This window comes from Rhododendron vialii, chromosome 3a, assembly GCF_030253575.1.
Source record: "Rhododendron vialii isolate Sample 1 chromosome 3a, ASM3025357v1".
NCBI lineage: Eukaryota > Viridiplantae > Streptophyta > Magnoliopsida > Ericales > Ericaceae > Rhododendron > Rhododendron vialii.
Window position 1 is genome coordinate 33,562,897 of NC_080559.1, and position 17,842 is coordinate 33,580,738.

Consider the following 17,842-nt stretch of genomic DNA (forward strand, 5'->3'; position numbering starts at 1 on the left):
ACGGCCATGAACATTTCTGTTCAGAAAAAAAACAGAAAAGAAATAAATAAAATACTGCCATGGACGGGGCACCCGCTTCTTTACTTGGGCCAAAGCCCATTGCAACATCGCCTTATTACGAGGGATTCTACAGGTTCGATATACAGTAATAGTGTTGGGCCACCATAAAAACACTTCCCGTTTCCTTTCGCTCTCTTGTACGGTTCTGTTGCTCTCTCTCTCTCTCTCTCTCTCTCTCTCTCTCTCTCTGTGTGTGTGAAAGGGTTTGCGGGAAACTTGTTTCTATGGAGTAGTTATTAGTTAAGCCGAATTTCGAGCATTCAGGCTAGTGACAGATTTCGCGGCGGATTTGGAAATTGCTGCTGCAATTTTTGTACGATGAGCGGTGCGATTTTGGATGAAAGCAAGTTCGATGTGCACCTGAAGTTGTGGGCACTTCGAATTCCTCGTGAACTGTGCAAGGTCGCTACTCGGATACTAAACGGGTATGTAATGCCTTAGCATATACTCCCAGTATTCAACCCAATTCCCAATGAACTCTGTTCACAGAGTATATCCTTACATAGTGTGAATGAAGTGCTCATTAATGTTTTTAACTCGTGAACCAGTTGATCATTGTTGAGTGGATTTTCGATTGTAGATTCTTGCTGGACAGACCTCGCGTCAAACCCATAACTGAAGACCCAACAAGCGAGAAAACTCGTTACATGATTTTATCTGAGAAGGTTCAGAATTCTGGTAGGAACCGTCTAACATCGTTTATATGTTACCATTATATGCTTTTATTTGGTAGGTTAATGGAAAATAGGAAGGTTAGTACGTCCAAGCTTAGCTCTTCTAGTTATTGAGCCTTTTTGTATCGGTCCAGTCATGAATAAGTAACTTTCTGATGATTCTTCCATCAAGCTATGTTTGTGCTTCTCATACTAATTTCTAGTTAGAAGTACCTACCCCCCTCTTCTTTTACATTGTTGTGATAAGTAGAACGCGAAAGCTTCATAAAGAGGACGTGTAAGTATGCATGTGGTCGCTGGGAGATCTAACATTTATGCGTTTGCATGGATTATAATTCATGCCATTCCCAAAAGGGAGGCAAAGCTTTGAGTGTAAGTGGGGATATAGGTGTGGTTGATTTATTTAAATGAAAAATTAGTCAAATGTATTTTTGTTGGCTGTTAGGGTTGCCTTGTTTTGACGATGATTTTTGGAGCAGATTTGTCTGATATCCCGGGCCAAAAACTTGATGAACTGAAAGCGCTATGTGAAATTGATGTAGTTCCCTACTCGTTGACGCTCGGATATTCCTACTGGGGTACAGGTCAGTTGCAATGGTTCCAAAGTAGGTTGTAGTTCTCTTTTCCTTAATTTCTGTCAAATGTTAAAGTGTTGCCTAAATTAAAGATTGACCAAAGCTTCAGCAGTTGTTGTAATGGATTCCAGCTAATTGTTTTTTGATGTTTGGTTTTCCTATCGACATTTCCTTTTTTTATCGGCAGCCCAATCAAGATACCGTAACTAACAGTTGTTCCGTGTTTCCGCCTTAATCTTTGCATAATGGCCAGACCTTAATCAGTGCTTTTTCAACCCCATCAAAGAATCAACAGACTTGCCAATTGTCCAACAACAACAATGTTTTCCTGGCAGGGCCAGCTCAAGACTTTCAGGGGCCTGAAGCGAACTCCTATGATGGGACCTTTATATATTTTCCAAAAAAAAAAAAAAAAAACGATCTAAAAAATATATTCAAGACAAAAATCTAATTGTTGTCTAATACAATCCCTAAGCAAAAAAAGCTAAACTTGAAGAAGCATCCAACTGAGAAAATTATGATCATTTTTTCCATGAATGTGACGCAGATAGAGTTAGAGACCCTACAAGAGCTAGTGTAGGAATTAGTTGAAGTCCCTTGCTGGCAGCACATTAAAACAATGAATACTATTTTGACTCCCTCACGAAAAGCAAACAAGTAATGAGGGATATGAGTATTTGTTTCCTATCCCACGTCGTCCGTGGAAGAAAAGCTATATATCCCCAAATAGTTCAGGCTTTGGAAAATTATTAATTACTCCCTCCGTCCCTTTTTTTGCGTCCAGTATTCCATTTTGGGCTGTCCCTTAATAAGTGTCCATTTTGTAAAGTTAGAGGGGTAAAAGTTGGTGTATTGTCTATTTTGTCCCTAAAAGTAGATTTTATTTTGAAAAGTTAGTGAGTAAAAGTGTAATGATGATGGGTAAGTAAGGAAAGTGGAGGAAAAAGTTGATGTGAAAGGTGTAATGATGATGTCTTTTTAATAAGTTGGAGTTACGAAGCAGGACACTTAAAAAGGGACGGAAGGAGTATTAATTAGTTGAGTTCTCTCCCAATTCGTTGGTGGGCCTTCAATCCCATTCAATTTATTAGTAGCAGACCAAATCTATAAGGACAACTGGACAACCAAAGTTTAGGGGCCCCATTTTGGGCTACAAATAGGGGGCCGGAAGCTGTTGCTTCGCTGGCTTATCCCATGAGCCGGTGCTGTTTCCTGCCATGACCAATAACAAATGCTAGAGGCCTCCAATAAAAAGCTTTCTTCTGTTGCTCCCCCTTTTAGTGTGCATTCTGCTTCCCTGGCTGGCTGGCTCCTCCTGTGGGAGGACAAATAAGCCTAATGTGTTCCAATGATTCCCATCATTTTGGATTCTGGAAGTTGCCGTATCTGATATTTCAGTGAATGTTAGATTATATGACCGCAACTACCTCATGTTATATTTTGTATTTTCTCAAGTCATGATACCTGATTTGGATTCAGTTTTTTGACCTTTACATTGCCTTATGGCTGACTTGTCAACTGTTATTGAATTACAGACCATGTGTTGAAGCAGATTCTTCCGCCTGGAGTTGAGGTACCTTCATCTTTTGAGACAATAGTTAAGTACCCTAATTATGTTGTTCCTTTTGTTTTACCTGTTTTTCCATTTTTTTTTCACCGCTCTTGAGGACTTTTCTTAAAACATTGCCTCTCTTTGTACATTGCCACATACCTACCACTTACAACTTCCTTCTCTTTCCTTGTATTTTGGGATTCCAGGTTTTGAGTTTTACATTGGGAACACATACCAATGATCAATGAATTAACAGCATTTCCTAATGATGCAGGTCATGTTGCCCATCTAAATATCTCAGATGAACTGCTTCCTTTCAAGGATATTGTTGCCAAGGTTATCTATGATGTACGTCTTACTCTGTTAGCTTTGGTGCATATCTTGGTTTTCTGTAAACCTATTTAATGATTATGCATGGAGTACTAGCTGCCATTTTTGAGATTGAGAGTCTGAGATATGCAATTTCTTAAGATCGTCATTTTGTTTTTCATTTCTTGTTCCGGAAGTTATCTTAAACTTGATGTTGTATTTCATCTCTAAATTTTGTTTGTGGTGGTTGCATCTTCTCTCCCTTCCTTTTTTGTTTACTAGAGGCTGGGGGCGTGTGCAAGTTGAATGTTGGAAAAAATATGCACTAATGCTTCCCTTGTATTGTTTGATTGAATTTTGCCAAATTTTGTCGAAATATAACTTTCATATCGAATTTTGTTAAATTTTGTCAAAATTCGACACGTGTGCCCTTGCCTCTAATCATAGTAAAAGCGAGGAGAAGAAGAAGAAGAACACCTTAGATGACGTGAGTGGCGCGCTTGCAATCAGTGGGGATTCCTCACTTCAGCAGTTGGTATTCCACGGCCTAAAAGAAAAAAGAATTACTGGTTAGGATAAAAGATATATACATGTACGTATATAAACAAAATGTAACGTAAATTTGCGAAGAACAAAATATAGAAATGGTGGATGGATATAATAAAAGGCTGGGCTAGAGAAGAGGCGTGATTTTGAAATGCCAGGTATGTGGAAATTTGAGGGAAACGTGGGTCACTGGGTGTGAGGGAATTTGAGGGAAGTGGGATGTAGCGGTTGGGCAGTTGGGGACTTGGGGGTGGGTCTCGGAGGAGTGATTTTACATTTCGCCCATGACAGTTAGTTGATTTCCCCCTAAAAATAGATGTAAAAAGTAGAGTAGTTCTGTTTTGGGCAATTACAGAAAATACTTTTGTGACACGGCTTCAAAAACATGTTACTCCAAAAGCTCCTCTCCCTTTATATATTAGAATAGAAAAATACTTTTGTAACACGGCTTCAAAAACATGTTACACCAAAAGTTCCTCTCCCTTTATATATTAGAATAGATTCTAGTAATTTAGTTATGAGGTAGACATCCACACGTTCTTATTTCAACTGAGGTTAGCAATGCTCTTATTGCTTGGATTATTCTTTATGTCAAAACTGAAAGAAATTTGTGTTTAACCATGAGCCTTGGCCACTCCTACTGATGCTGTTTTTCCTCATTTTGGTCTTCCATAGAGTTTCCATGTTTGAGTACCCACTTGAACACTCTAATTCCAGAGAGAGATACAAATGAGACCCTCTTTGCTTCATACCTCTATTAGTTTTGAGTTTTGACCTTGTTTTTCCATTCGTATACTTTATTCCTCCATTCATGTGGTTAGTTGAGGGCTGTGAGAGACATTAGAATTCGATATTTAACAATAGTTTAACTAAAATAGGCGGGGCGATAAAAGGTTAGCTGGGGGTTGCAGAATATCAAGAACAGTGTTAACTCGCAGTCTAGCTATGTTTATACAAATTGTTGGAGTTGGATGAAACTTCCCTTATTGTGTTTCCAAATTTGTATCTTCCTTATTTCATCTTTCATTATTTTATCTCTACTGCTTTTTCTGTTTTTCCAGAAGAATTATCCCAGGATCAAAACAGTTGTCAATAAAGTTGGAACTATCACCAATGAGTTTCGTGTGCCAAAGTTTGAGGTCCTGATGGGAACAGATGACATGGTTACTGAAGTGAAGCAGTATGGTGCAAAATTCAAACTTGACTACAGCTTGGTCTATTGGAATTCGAGATTGGAACATGAACATATAAGGCTGGTTTCTCAGTTTCAAGCAGGGGAGACCATTTGTGACATGTTTTCCGGTATTGGTCCATTTGCTATTCCAGCTGCCCAGAAAGGATGTCTGGTGTATGCAAATGATTTAAATCCAGATAGCATTCGTTATTTGAGGATAAATGCAGAAATCAACAAGGTCAATGATCTAGTCTGTGGATACAATATGGATGCTAGGAAATTCATATGTCAATTGATGACGGCGCCTGCTTGTGAGATTGATAAGATGTCTGATGGTCCCGTTCTTGAAGCTCAGCAGAGAAGCAGCATACAGGCCAATGGAGAAACAATGTCTCAAGACATGAAGTTGGCAGGTAGTACAGTTGACTAGTAAAAATCTGTTCCTGTAAACATGACAGTGGCCACTACTTGTTGAGGGAAATGCTGCAATAGGACTAACAATCAGTAAATGGAAACAAGAGAAAATAAAGTTATATTGTATAGTTCCTTACTTCCTTGAACTTATCCCCACATCTAAATCCATGTTTACATCAACTTATTTTATACTTTGATGCAAAGGACAACGAAGTATGAACATCGCTTGTGATATTTTGGAGAGTCATGCCCCCCTTGAGAATCATTCCTTCCCTCACCACCCCCTCTTTTTATCACTTATCAGCAATCTTCCACTTGGTGGATGCTGTTTATTAGGGGCTTCTTCATCAGGATATCAATGATTTTATTGTAACCACATTGCTTAGTTTGTGCAACAACTGCTGTGACGTACTCATAGTGATTGGTACAGTGGGTCCCACATGAATTTTGGTGTCCCTTCAGGTGAACTGGAAGAAGTACGAGGTAACAAGTCGACCAACAGGGAGGGTGTAGATCGGTCATGTATGAATCAAGATGCAAGTGTTGCTGCAATTAAACGACCTTCTGGAAGTCAAGAAGGTATGGTGCGGTCACCACGAGGCATCATGTGTAATTACAATTGCCCTTGGTTGAGCTAGCTATGACCTTTGCATCTATTGTTTCTTTTTCAGAACTTTTAAGTGCTCATTGTTTGGTATTTTTCAGATGATAAGTTAAAACAATCTGCAAGTAAGCGAATGAGAGGCTCAGATTCATTCCACCCCAAGCCCTGGGAGCATGTTGACCACGTGATAATGAATTTACCTGCTTCTGCTCTACAATTTCTTGGTAAATGGTCTTCCTTCTCTATATATCTATTCTCCCTTTTATAGTTCCAGGATTGCTAATGCTTTGAGGTTGATAAGATCTTGTTGACCTATCGGGGTGAAATTTTTCCTAGAAGACCGAAGACTTGAAAATCTTGTTCTATTTGTGAGAATAGATTAACCAATTCAAATAATTCTCAGACCCTTTTTTTTAAGAGTCGTGCTAAAGCCACGGCAACATTTGTTAAAGCCACGACTGTGTCTCTTGTTTTACCCTTTTTACCCTTTCATCTTAACACACTTCCCCCTCTCTACTTCATCTTCTTCTCTTCGTTTTTTTTTAACTAATCCCAGATTCACATAGTCACACGAAATCACACCACGCCCAAACCTACTTCTCTCATCTTTTGCATTTTTCTCAAATGCTACTCGAAGTTCAGAACAATGATTTAAGTGGGAGGTCATGACGGTGGGTTGCTGTTAGTCTCTTCCAAGGTTTGGATTGCGCAGTCGGGTCCAATAGTGGCTCGACTGGTTGTTCCTCGGTTACCAAAAAAAAAAGTGTTCAGAACAATGACAGCAGTTAAAAATCATCAAAAAAAAAAAAATGGTAATCATCTGTGGAGTTCAATATCTTTGTTTTGATTTCGTAACAATGGCAGTGATCCAAATTGTAATGCAAAATTGGTACTCATCGGTGGAACTCACTGAGTCACGGTTTCTCTGTCAAATGGTATGAGACTGGGCAATTTGGGTCTACTGTTAATCTGAAGACCATAGATTGAAGTGGGGTAATCTGGAGGAGGGTTTCGGCCATTCTCCAAATGGTATAGGAAGAGGGGTTGGGTGAGTTTCCAAGTTTCCAGTTCCAGTACGAATGTATGGTAGATGTATAGTTCTAGTGAGAGAAGAAATGAGAGGAGATTGAAGGAAGGTGGTGTTTTGATTTTGCAATTGAGGGAGGAGAGAGAAAGAGGACAAGTGTGGGTTTGCAATGAAAAGGGAAAATAGGTTTTACACAACCGACTAAGAAAAATCGGGTAAGAGGGTAAATATGTGAAATGATGTGAAGTTTCGTGGCTGCAACAAAATCACTCGTGGCATTAACGCCACCCTTTTTTAATGGGTGAACTGAAGTTCCCCATTTTTTTCTTCTCTGTATGTGCATTCTATGTTTATGATAATTTGCTTTATTCATCCATTGGGGGGTCATATAGAGAACAACTCTAATTTGACTTGGAGAATCAAATCTCAGCATTTGCTGAAAGCTTGTTTTTTAGGTTGTACTCTCATTATCTAGTTTTCTGATAGCCGCTAATATCATTTCTTTGGTCTCTGTAGAAATTAGTGATTCAGCGAATCGGCATGTCTAGAGGTTTACTTTGCTTGGCCAAAAAGAATTGAAATGTAAGAAATTAAGAATTGTTTGAATTTCTCTTCAGATGCATTTCGGGGCCTTATCCATAGGAGATACTGGAAAGGATCGTTACCTTGGGTTCACTGCTATTGCTTCATGCGGTCAAATGAGACAGAAGAAGTGATAATTTCAGTGAGTATCTTCTGCAGAAATGTGGTTTTTGTTTTCCGCCATTCTTTGATATGTTATTCATGGCTATGTAATTTCTGCTGACATCTTTTCGATGCCGAACTTCTTGCGGGGTTTATGCGAGTATATCGTAGGGGCTGATAGGTGATATAGTTTTTCTAGGTGAGTTCCAGGCTAAAACTTCCGAGTCCGTACATTTATCTAAGATTAGTTTCATGAACCCAAATTTTCAGGTGTACTCATAGCATTTCGAAATCGCCTGTATAACCGAGTGACCCCCAGTTTCTGGTTAATCCTGATATTCTGTTTATTAGCTGCACCTTGTTACCTTTTTAAGCTAATGCTGTGCCATGCATAAAAGCCATACTAAAAAAAATACTTTGAAAGACTCGCTAGTTTAAAACTTAGAATTTAACAATACCAATTGCCATACTAAGACCAGTGTATGAATGCTGTATATATTGAGAACAAACTCTAACCTCAACTCCGTGTGAACTTGACTGCAATTGCCCGTGGGCATCTGGGTTCGCTTGCTCCCTGCTTTGGTAGAATTCCCATCTAAGTAGACTGCAATTTCCTCAATTATTCACTGTAAGTACTGTTTACTTGGACATTAATACATCGTAACGTCAACTCCGTTGTGAACTGTTTTGCAGGAGGCAGAGAGTGCCTTGAATGCTCGTATACGAGATCCAATATTCCATAGGGTTAGAGATGTTGCTCCAAACAAGGTACAATCTAGTATCAGGACCTTTTTTTTTACAATCTAGTATCAGGACTTTTTTTTTTCCCTCGACCTTGTAATGCTATTACATGTTTTCCATCCTACATTTACCTCTATCACTCCTGTTTTTTGAAAATCTGCTTGATCATGCAGGCAATGTTCTGTTTAAGCTTTAGGTTGCCAGAGGAAGCATGCTTCGATGAAGAAGTCACTAAAAATGTCCATTCTGTTGGCAGGGAGTCAAAAGAAGAACTATAGAATTTGAGTCCTTGGCGTCATGGTTGATCCTACGGTGGGGATTGTGTAATTCTTCTACCTAACTTAACGCCTAAGCGAGGATTGAAAAGGTAAACGGAAAAGACATAGGAGCGTAGGTTAGAAGAGAAACACTGATCTAATTTATCGTTTAAATTCTCCTTCTCTAGTATTGGACTGGAAGTGTATTCTACCCTCACCAGATGTGTAGTTTTGGACTGGAATTTTGGTTGTAGTGCTTGATATTAGAACAGTTGCTTAGTTCCGCGTTTGACGTTGCAGATTGCACCTTTAATCGTGTTTTGAAGTGGATATTTGGTTTTTATGAAGTGGAAGGTTGAAATTGATTTTTTGACAAAGTTGATGGATGACATCATTGTAATCCGTTAGGTTTCTCACGGTGGGTTAACAGATGGGGTTATATTTTAACGGAATCATAAAGCTAACGGAGCGGGTTGTAATTTCTAGGACCCTCAGGGGTCTTAGTGGCTTAGTCAAGAACCTCAGGGGACCGGGAGGTTGGTGTAATTTACCCTACCTAATAGAAAATCATGATTTATTTTTGTTGCAACTTACCTTACCTAATAGAACAAAACAAATAAACATGAAAATTCTGGTGGAGGTAGGATTTTCTGTGCCGAAAATTGATATCTCTGTACCGAGGGGTATTTTAGTCGTTGAATTTAAAACATCTAAAAAAATCACACAATCTAATGACCGAAAAACCTCTCGGTACAAGGATTTTCGGAATAAAGAAAATCGGAATGACCCCTCCTGAAATGCATATCCTTACTAGGAATTGCATTACAGCTCTAAACTAACTTTGTCTTTTCTTTGCAACCATGACACCTTTTTTTGGTTGTTGATCGGATCCACGACATTGATGACAGATATAAAAAGCTACAACTTCCACACGAAAAAGGCAAAATTAAAGAAAGAAAGAAAAAGTGCATGAGAATGAAACACGTATATTCATGCTGGAAAGTCTTGAATTCAAGAAGAATCTTATCTTATTGTCAAAAAAAAACAAGAAGAATCTTATCTATCTCCTCTCTCAAAAAGCAAATCAATGGCTGGTCTGCAATTTTTCTGGGGTCCACCCCTTTGTCCTCCCACTTACGTTTTTGGATTGGATCATCAAGTGGCAGGGGTTTTGTAAAGAGAGTGAAAAAGAAAATATATTTCACCATCAAAAAGTCTAGGAACACAATTTTCGGATATAACTTCGGGTACAATTGTGTCCAAAATCGTCCGATATGCATGGAATCAAGTGCATCGAATGACTTCAGAAGCAATTTTATTCAAAGTATTCTTTTAAAGTTGTGCTCTTAACACTGCTCGTCCGCCGTTAGTTCACATCATTTGGCAAGATTTTAAATGTCTCTTGTGAGTTTCATTTCCATCAGAATTAAGCCTAGCACTTGATTTCCTTTTCCCCCGATTATCTTACATTGTTATTCTAAGCGGAGCGGATATAATATACGTGGAAAACTAGAAATATCAAAATGGGAGACGGTTGAAATATAGAGATCACTCGTGTAATGTTGTGAAAAGCCAGATGTGACTTCTAGCCCATCTGGCATGTATCCCTTGACTTTCAAGGAGGAGGTCCGGTGTTCTATGTCTAGGTTCGAGTATATGGAGAGACATCGAATCCCATTTAACTATTAACATACTAACTTTCCACTAACCCCAAGGTCCCCAACTATCTACTCCATACAATATTGGCAGAAAAAAATGTTGTGAAATGAATCATGTAGCGATACATATAATTTTCTCCGTTTGTAATTCTAGCAAAAGATGAGTACATTGCAAGTTGCATCCAGTCCAAATGGGCTAAAAAAAATGGATAGCATTTAGGAATTACCATATACTTTATAGACTTATAGTTCAAGTACTTGTAGATATAAGGACAGACTTACAATTTTGTGGCACAAAATTACATGTTTATGATAAGGAACCGTTCTACTCACACATACTACTTTTACACATACATTGCATAGATTTTTTTGGGGCCCATTATGGGGTCCCACAAAATGATTCGAGCCGTTCATTAATTTTAAAATATTTTTTAAGGAACTTCGTAAAAAATCAGCTCAATCGGATACATGTAAATGCTTGAACCAATCTTACATGTATCCAATTGAGCTGATTTTTTACGAGATTCCTTAGAAAATATTTTAAAATTAATGAACGGCTCGAATCATTTTGTGGGACCCCATAGTGGGCCCCACAAAAAATCTGTGCAATCTATGTGTAGAAATAGTCTGTGTTGGAAGTGTTTTCCTATGATAAGTACGTAACTGAATAACTGCTGCATTAAGAAAGGAATCTTCCATTCTTTTAATTTCCCCACTATCCCCTGTCCAATCCCTTTCCACATTTTTTCACCTCCCTCCTTAGCTTTCTTTCCCTTTCTCAAAAGCCAAGCATCAAAATTCCGAGAGAGAGAGAGATCTCGTTCTTCTTTGTGTGTGTATATATACCCACTACAAACAACAAGAAAATTCCCCTTTCCTTCCTTTTCTTCCACCCCCCAACTGTCTCAAATCAATCCTTATTGATTCATTCAACAAAGATTGAATCAAGAAAGATTCAAAGTCACCCCCATTGAAATACCCAATAAAGGAAAAGAAATGGTGGACTCAAAATCCCAGTACAGCAGCTATGATCAATTGCCACTGATCTTTTGGGTCATTTTCTTGACAGAATTAGTAGGGAGTGGGTATGGAGTGGGAGTGAACTGGGGAACCATGGCAACCAACCAGCTGCCGCCGGAGAAGGTGGTGGAGATGATGAAGGCAAATGGGTTTGACAAGGTGAAATTGTTCGAGGCAGATGGGAGGATTATGCAGGCATTGATTGGGAGTGAAATTGAAGTGATGGTGGCAGTGCCTAATTACATGTTGCAGAAGATGAGTGAGGACCCTGGTTTTGCAGCTGCTTGGGTTGAAGCCAATGTCACTAGTTATTCCTACTCTGGTGGTGTCAATATCAAGTAAAAATAAGTTTTAATTTTATCCCAAATCTATATATATCTAATTTTTATTTACAACTCATTTGTTCAGGCTAGCTTACGAGCACCTCAACTAATTTTGGGAGCCCAATTCCACCACCCACTTTTTTTTAATCGGCAATTCACCGCCCACTTGCAGGGAGCCTAATTAAAGCCAGAGCTTATGGGTTGATGATTGTTTTACCCCAATCCATGTTTTTTCTGGTTCCTTAAACCCATTCTTGTCCTAAATTGACTTTGGGTGGAGTTTTGGTTTCTTTCATACAATTGTCTATCTTCTTCCTTCCTTCCTTCCTTCCTTCTTTATTTACATTCTTTGTTGTTCAGATTTTTATCTGTTGAATTCATGCTTTTCGCGCTTCGTTTGGATCTTCAACTTTCTCTTTAGGTTTCCGATTCCCGTCGATTTCTTTTCTTTCAATTCTTTCTTTGAGTTATTCCTATGTTTAATTTTCATTTTACCAACTTTATGCTTATGTAATTTTGATCATCACTTTCTTTGATATGTGCTGTCCATGTACGTACTATTAAGTTTTGATAAGTACCTGATGTATTTTCCAACTTTATGCAATTCTCATTCCATTTCTGACATATCATATGCTTATAGCTAGTTTGACTAGGTTTATCCAGTTTTCGCTACCTAATAAAGACTATAGTAGGGCAGCCGTTTTTATCAAAATCATATAACCCATTATCTGTGGTTTGAGCAGCTTGCCTTTTCCCATACCCACTAGATCGATTTTTCTATTTTTTTGAAAGTAAAAACAAATATAGGTCTAAAAGCCCTCTAAGGTTGAATGAAAACTGAAAATACCCACAGACCAATAAAATTGTTATTTCTTATCCTTTCAGATTCGACTTTTATCTCCATTTTGGTCCGGCCCGCCCTTAGTTAATTGATCAATCACAACCTCAATTTAAATTTAGAAGAGAAAAGATGGAAGAAGAAAACCTTTATATCAAGTTAAATTTTGTCTACCATCAGTCTGTTGAAAGAAAAAAAAACTCTTTATAGAGAGGGTCAAATTAATAGTGGGGCAGATACCATTTGTACTGTAGACCTACAAACAATTAATATCCATCAAAACTGTTACGGTGAAATGGAATGGAAAAAAGGCAGATGAAAAAATAAAATACTTTCCCTTATTAAAGACAAACCAGACAAGACTGTTTGAACCCAGTTTTACTCGATCAATGAGCTATGCAAGACCAAAGTGAAACTCCACAAGTTTTATAATATCTATCCAAGTTTTATATGGTTAATTTAAAATAAGTCTTATTAACCCATTTTAAGTCAAACATGAGTGAGTAAGAGCATCTCCAGCCTTGATCCAAATTTTTTCCCAATTTGGAGGTCAAAATTTGGGTAAAACCCCATTTTGAGTCAGGCTCATTCCAATGTCAAAACCCTATATTGACTCAATTCAATGGCATAGAGATAAATAAAAGAGAGGAGACAATCAGTTCGACAAATTCTGGTGAAGTTCAGCAGCTCTGACAAGGTAAAACTTCTTCTTCGTCTGTACTTTCGTATAGAACTTGGATCGCTGCACCTTCTTCTTCGCTGAACCTCGATCGCCATACCTTCTTCTTCGTCTGCAGTTTCTTCTTCTTCTCCGGCTAGGTACAACCTTCTTCTTCGTCTGCACTCTCTCTCTCTCTCTCTCTCTCTCTCAAGAACAGTTGGGAAAAAAATGGGTTTGAGCCTATCTTGTCCCAGAATTGGATAAAAAAAATAGGTAAAACCCAAATATGAGAAATGGTTTGGGGTCATGATTGGAGAGGACTGAGGAGTTTTTGAGAGTTTTGCCCAAATTTTGGATTTGGGTTTTGAAATGAGTCAAGAAGGTGAAGATGTTCTAAGCAACAATACTCGAGCGGTTAAATATGAAAATATATTATTCGAATTTAAAAAATTCAAATTTAAGTTTTTAGCTAGCGTCTTTTACACTTTGAATTGACTTATTTGATGAGATTAATAGTAAAAGAATATAATTTAATAGAATATATAATCTCATTAGACTAATACTAGTAATGAGATTAATAATATCGCATCCCTTTAACCTTTGGCATACCCTACCGATTTTAACAATTATATGTTCAAAACATATGAAATGATTACTGTATGTTTTAATAATTAACATAGTAGAACTGAGATGATTATTTGATCAAAAAAACAGATAATTTTGAATCTCCATGTAGAACTGAGATGATTATGTTTTGAATCTCTCTCTCTCTGTCTCTCTCTCTCTCTCTCTCTCTCTCTCTCTCTCTCTCTCTCTCTCTCTCTCTCATCAGTTTGTTTTGCAGGTACGTGGCCGTGGGCAACGAGCCCTTCCTCAAAACATACAACAACACCTACCTCCCCTACACCCTCCCCGCCCTAAAAAACATCCAGCAAGCCCTAACCCACTCCCACCTCTCCTCCACCGTAAAACCCACCGTCCCTCTCAACGCCGACGTCTACTTCTCCCCCGACTCCTCCCCCGTCCCCTCCTCTGGCGACTTCCGCCCCGACACCAAACCCGCCACCCTAGAAATCGTCAACTTCCTCCACTCCATCGACGCCCCATTCACCGTCAACATCTACCCCTTCCTATCCCTCTACCAGAACCCCAACTTCCCCCTCGACTTCGCCTTCTTCGACTCCCCATATAAGCGGCTGCGAGACGGGGAGAACGGGTATGATATTGTAGGACAAGAATATACTAAAGGGTTATAAATGGAAACTTTATTTTAGTATTAACTTGTAGGACAAGATATTGCGTAGGGCTGATAAACGAATCAAATTGTTCGTGTTTGCTTGTTTGAGATCTTTTTGTTATATCGACAAACCGAGTTTGAACATGTTTTTTAAGATTGTTAAGCTTTTGAACAAGGCGACTTCAGGATTTTTGTTCAGAGGTGACAAAAACATAAATTAGTTATTTGTTTAAAATACTATGTAATAAAATAAACGTATTTAGTTTGGTTGAAATTTGTTGAGCCTAGTTTTGTTTTGTTGAGGATTTAAGAATTTTAAATGAATTTTCATTTACTTTGACTGCGTATCAATAATTTTGTCTCGAAAATATTAAAAAAATAAAACTGCCTGTAAAGAATTCGAAATTATTGTGCAGCCAGTTGATTGGCTCGTTCGACTTATAATGTTTAAAAAATGTAAGTTACTCAGAGAATTCGATTAAAGTTCGTTTGAGATTAGTTCTTCTCATAATCAAACCAAGCAAGAACTCACATATATATTTTTTCTTCTCATAATCAAACCAAGCAAGAAGTCACATATATATTTTTAAAGCTCGTGAAGCTTTCAAACCAATCTTAAGCAATCAAAATCTAACTGTTCGGTTCGTTCGGTACATTCATCAGCCCTATATTATGGGTTTAGTTAATCTATTCAAACTGTAATTTTGTGCCACTTGTTTGACATCGAACAGGTACGCGAACGTGTTCGATGCGAATTTCGACACGTTGGTTTGGGCGTTGAGGAAGGCCGGGTATCCGGACATGAGGATCGTGGTGGGGGAAGTGGGGTGGCCGACTGACGGCGATGTGAATGCGAATATGGAGAACGCGAGGAGGTTTAATCAGGGGCTGGTTAGGCACGTTTTAAGCGGGAATGGGACTCCGGCCAGAAAAGGGGAGATTGAGGTTTATTTGTTCAGCTTGATTGATGAGAATGCCAAAAGCATTGCCCCAGGTATCTATATATTTCTTCTTTCCCACACCCTATATTGTTTTATTTTATTTTATTATAACTTAGAAATCCGGGCGAGTTTTTGTCGTATCAAATTTCTTGGACTAATAAGCATTAGTCTTGATGAACGGAATCTAAAAAGTATAAAAAAAACTATGATGTAAAGCCCCCGAAAACATTTTTTTAGAAAAAGACTATTTCACTGTCTTTTTGGTCGTTTTATCCTGGCTTTTTTCAATCTCAATTCATTTTTCAATCTTTTTTTTTTCATTTCTCTCATCTCGAATGATTAATCTCAGAAATTTTGGTGAAAAGCTATAAAAAAAAAAAAATCAATAGTAGTCACTGTTTTTTGAAAAAAAAAAAGTTAAGCGAAATTCAGCCTTAATGTTGTGATTAAATTATTATTTTCTTCGATCATTCTTAATTTTATAAAAGGTGTTCCCTTTAGCTTAATTAAAGTTTAAAGTACGTAGAGGTTTGATGGCTATTATTACTAGGCTCCCATAAGGTCTTAAGAATTTATGGAAAGAAGTGATCTCCAAAAAAGGGAGTGTAATTATTATGATGATAAAGGAGGGAAAAATCAGAATAAGATTCTCGCGGAATTTTATAATTTTGGAGAATTGATAAGAAAGTTAAAAGGATATGAATCTTACGAGTTTCCTACTAATTGAAAAGTTCGAGTACGTATGAAAGTTGAAATTATTGGCACTTCTATATTTCTTTTCTTTTTCTTGCCATGTGAGTGAGTCAGGGACGTTGGTCTAATTGATAACTTTAGGCGTTAAGATTTTTAGTATCATTCATTTGCATTTACACAACTTTATCCATCGCATAATGTTGGTCCTCTATTCCATCTTCAGATTCTCCAAAGTATTATTCCCTCCGTCTCAAAATGTTTGTCCGGTCCGTAAAATGGGGTGTTAAAAATAATACAATTTTTGCAAAAAAAAATCAAAAGTTTTTTAACAACTTACTAGATATCAATGAGTATTTTTAATTTGTGAAAAAAGTTTGAATTTTTTCTTGAAAAAATTGCATTATTTTTATCACTCCGTTTTGTGGACCGGACAATCATTTTGGGACGGAGGGAGTAGTTCTATTGGAAAATCAACCACAAAAGTGCGCGAATTTTCAAAATTTACACTTTATAAAGAATTAAAAACAACTTCATAAGTGGGATTCAAGGGATAGTACTGAAAATCAATGCTCATTTTGAAAGGAGACGTGAATTTTAAAATGTTAAAAATTCTCAAAAGGTAACAATATTGGGGATAGGAGGCACATATATATATTTAGTACTGTATATCAGTTGGAACTCCGGGAGACGACTTATGGTTTTATAAGACTACAATTTCCGTTAATTTTCGTGGTTTTCAAGTTCACAGTCTTCTTTGTTATGTAATTTGAACACATATATATGTGCCTAAAAACACTAACTCACCAGGCAACTTCGAAAGGCATTGGGGCATATTTGAGTACGATGGGAAGCCAAAGTATGACTTAGATTTAAAGGGTTTGGACGAGAACAAGGGGCTAGTCCCAGTGCAAGGAGTTGAATACATGTACAGGAGATGGTGTGTTCTGAACCCACATGTGAAGGATCTGGGAGAGCTGCCCAAAAGCCTCAACTACGCTTGCAGCTTGTCCGATTGCACCGCTCTGGGCTACGGCTCTTCTTGCAGCCATTTGAGCGAACAAGGAAACGCGTCTTATGCTTTCAACATGTACTACCAGTTGCAAGGCCAGAACATGTGGGACTGCGATTTCAATGGCTTGGCTACGGTGACGGAAGAGGACCCGTCCGACGACAAGTGCCGGTTCCCGGTGATGCTTGCTCGTGTTCGTCCGCTGGTCCTGCATAGGACGGTTGTTGGGATGTTGCTTGTCGTTCTTGAGGGATGTATAGTATTTTTGCTCGTCGTATCCTAGTTTAGGTGCCGGATCCTTTGTCGTTGAAATCTTCGTTCATCGATCTGCTCTACATTATTCAACATTGATGTACACCGCATTGCGCAATTGAAAGTGGTTTGTCGCAGGGAATGTTATTTTTGTGATGACACTGGATCTTAGGCATAGTTTAGCTGGAGGATGTCTAGGAGTCTATTGACTATGGGTTAGAGGCATGTGTAAATTACAATTTGGGTACTGCTAATGAGATTGTAGTGTAAATTAACTGCTTTTTTTCCCCTTTGGTTTTGAAGTCATAGAAGGTTATCCTTTCGCATTGCTTTGTGCCTTTTAATTTCCATTTTTAGTGGTTTCTTCAATCTCCTCTCCTCTGTCAATAAAGCTGAATCTTTTTTTATATAACCAGATGCCCGGGCCAACCTACGGCTTGCGCGCAATTGACTAATTCAAACTCCTAATATTTGCTAAAATAAGAATCGTACAAGATGCATATCTTGTTCGTCGAAGAAAAAAAAAAGAAGCATGTCCTTGACGTTACTTGGAATTTAATTACAATTACAGCTGTATAGCCCTTCATTTTGTT

The 17,842-nt window shown here is 38.1% G+C and overlaps 2 protein-coding genes across 2 annotated transcripts; both read left to right on the forward strand.

Annotated features, from left to right (window-relative positions):
* The first annotated feature begins 202 nt into the window (after positions 1-202).
* Positions 203-8,912, forward strand: LOC131320193 (tRNA (guanine(37)-N1)-methyltransferase 2). Its single transcript, XM_058350808.1, has 11 exons — positions 203-485; positions 641-738; positions 1,214-1,318; positions 2,845-2,905; positions 3,134-3,209; positions 4,778-5,303; positions 5,767-5,883; positions 6,010-6,132; positions 7,553-7,659; positions 8,313-8,387; positions 8,534-8,912. The coding sequence occupies exons 1-11, from the start codon at positions 379-381 to the stop codon at positions 8,636-8,638; spliced, it is 1,500 nt and encodes a 499-aa protein (XP_058206791.1). The 5' UTR covers positions 203-378; the 3' UTR covers positions 8,639-8,912.
* Positions 8,913-11,015: 2,103 nt separating this feature from the next.
* Positions 11,016-17,541, forward strand: LOC131320192 (glucan endo-1,3-beta-glucosidase 8-like). The gene is made up of 4 exons (XM_058350807.1): positions 11,016-11,633; positions 13,962-14,333; positions 15,086-15,348; positions 16,796-17,541. Exons 1-4 carry the CDS (start codon positions 11,272-11,274, stop codon positions 17,278-17,280), a joined length of 1,482 nt encoding a protein of 493 aa, XP_058206790.1. The 5' UTR covers positions 11,016-11,271; the 3' UTR covers positions 17,281-17,541.
* Positions 17,542-17,842: the final 301 nt, after the last annotated feature.

Bases quoted from the DNA above. Each gene is read 5' to 3' on its own strand.
- LOC131320193 (XM_058350808.1), top strand. From the start codon at position 379: ATGAGCGGTGCGATTTTGGATGAAAGCAAGTTCGATGTGCACCTGAAG. The intron at 5,884-6,009 runs GTATGGTGCGGT...GGTATTTTTCAG, and splicing joins ACCTTCTGGAAGTCAAGAAG to ATGATAAGTTAAAACAATCT. The intron at 6,133-7,552 runs GTAAATGGTCTT...ATTTCTCTTCAG, and splicing joins TTCTGCTCTACAATTTCTTG to ATGCATTTCGGGGCCTTATC.
- LOC131320192 (XM_058350807.1), top strand. From the start codon at position 11,272: ATGGTGGACTCAAAATCCCAGTACAGCAGCTATGATCAATTGCCACTG. The intron at 11,634-13,961 runs GTAAAAATAAGT...TTTGTTTTGCAG, and splicing joins TCTGGTGGTGTCAATATCAA to GTACGTGGCCGTGGGCAACG. The intron at 15,349-16,795 runs GTATCTATATAT...CTAACTCACCAG, and splicing joins TGCCAAAAGCATTGCCCCAG to GCAACTTCGAAAGGCATTGG.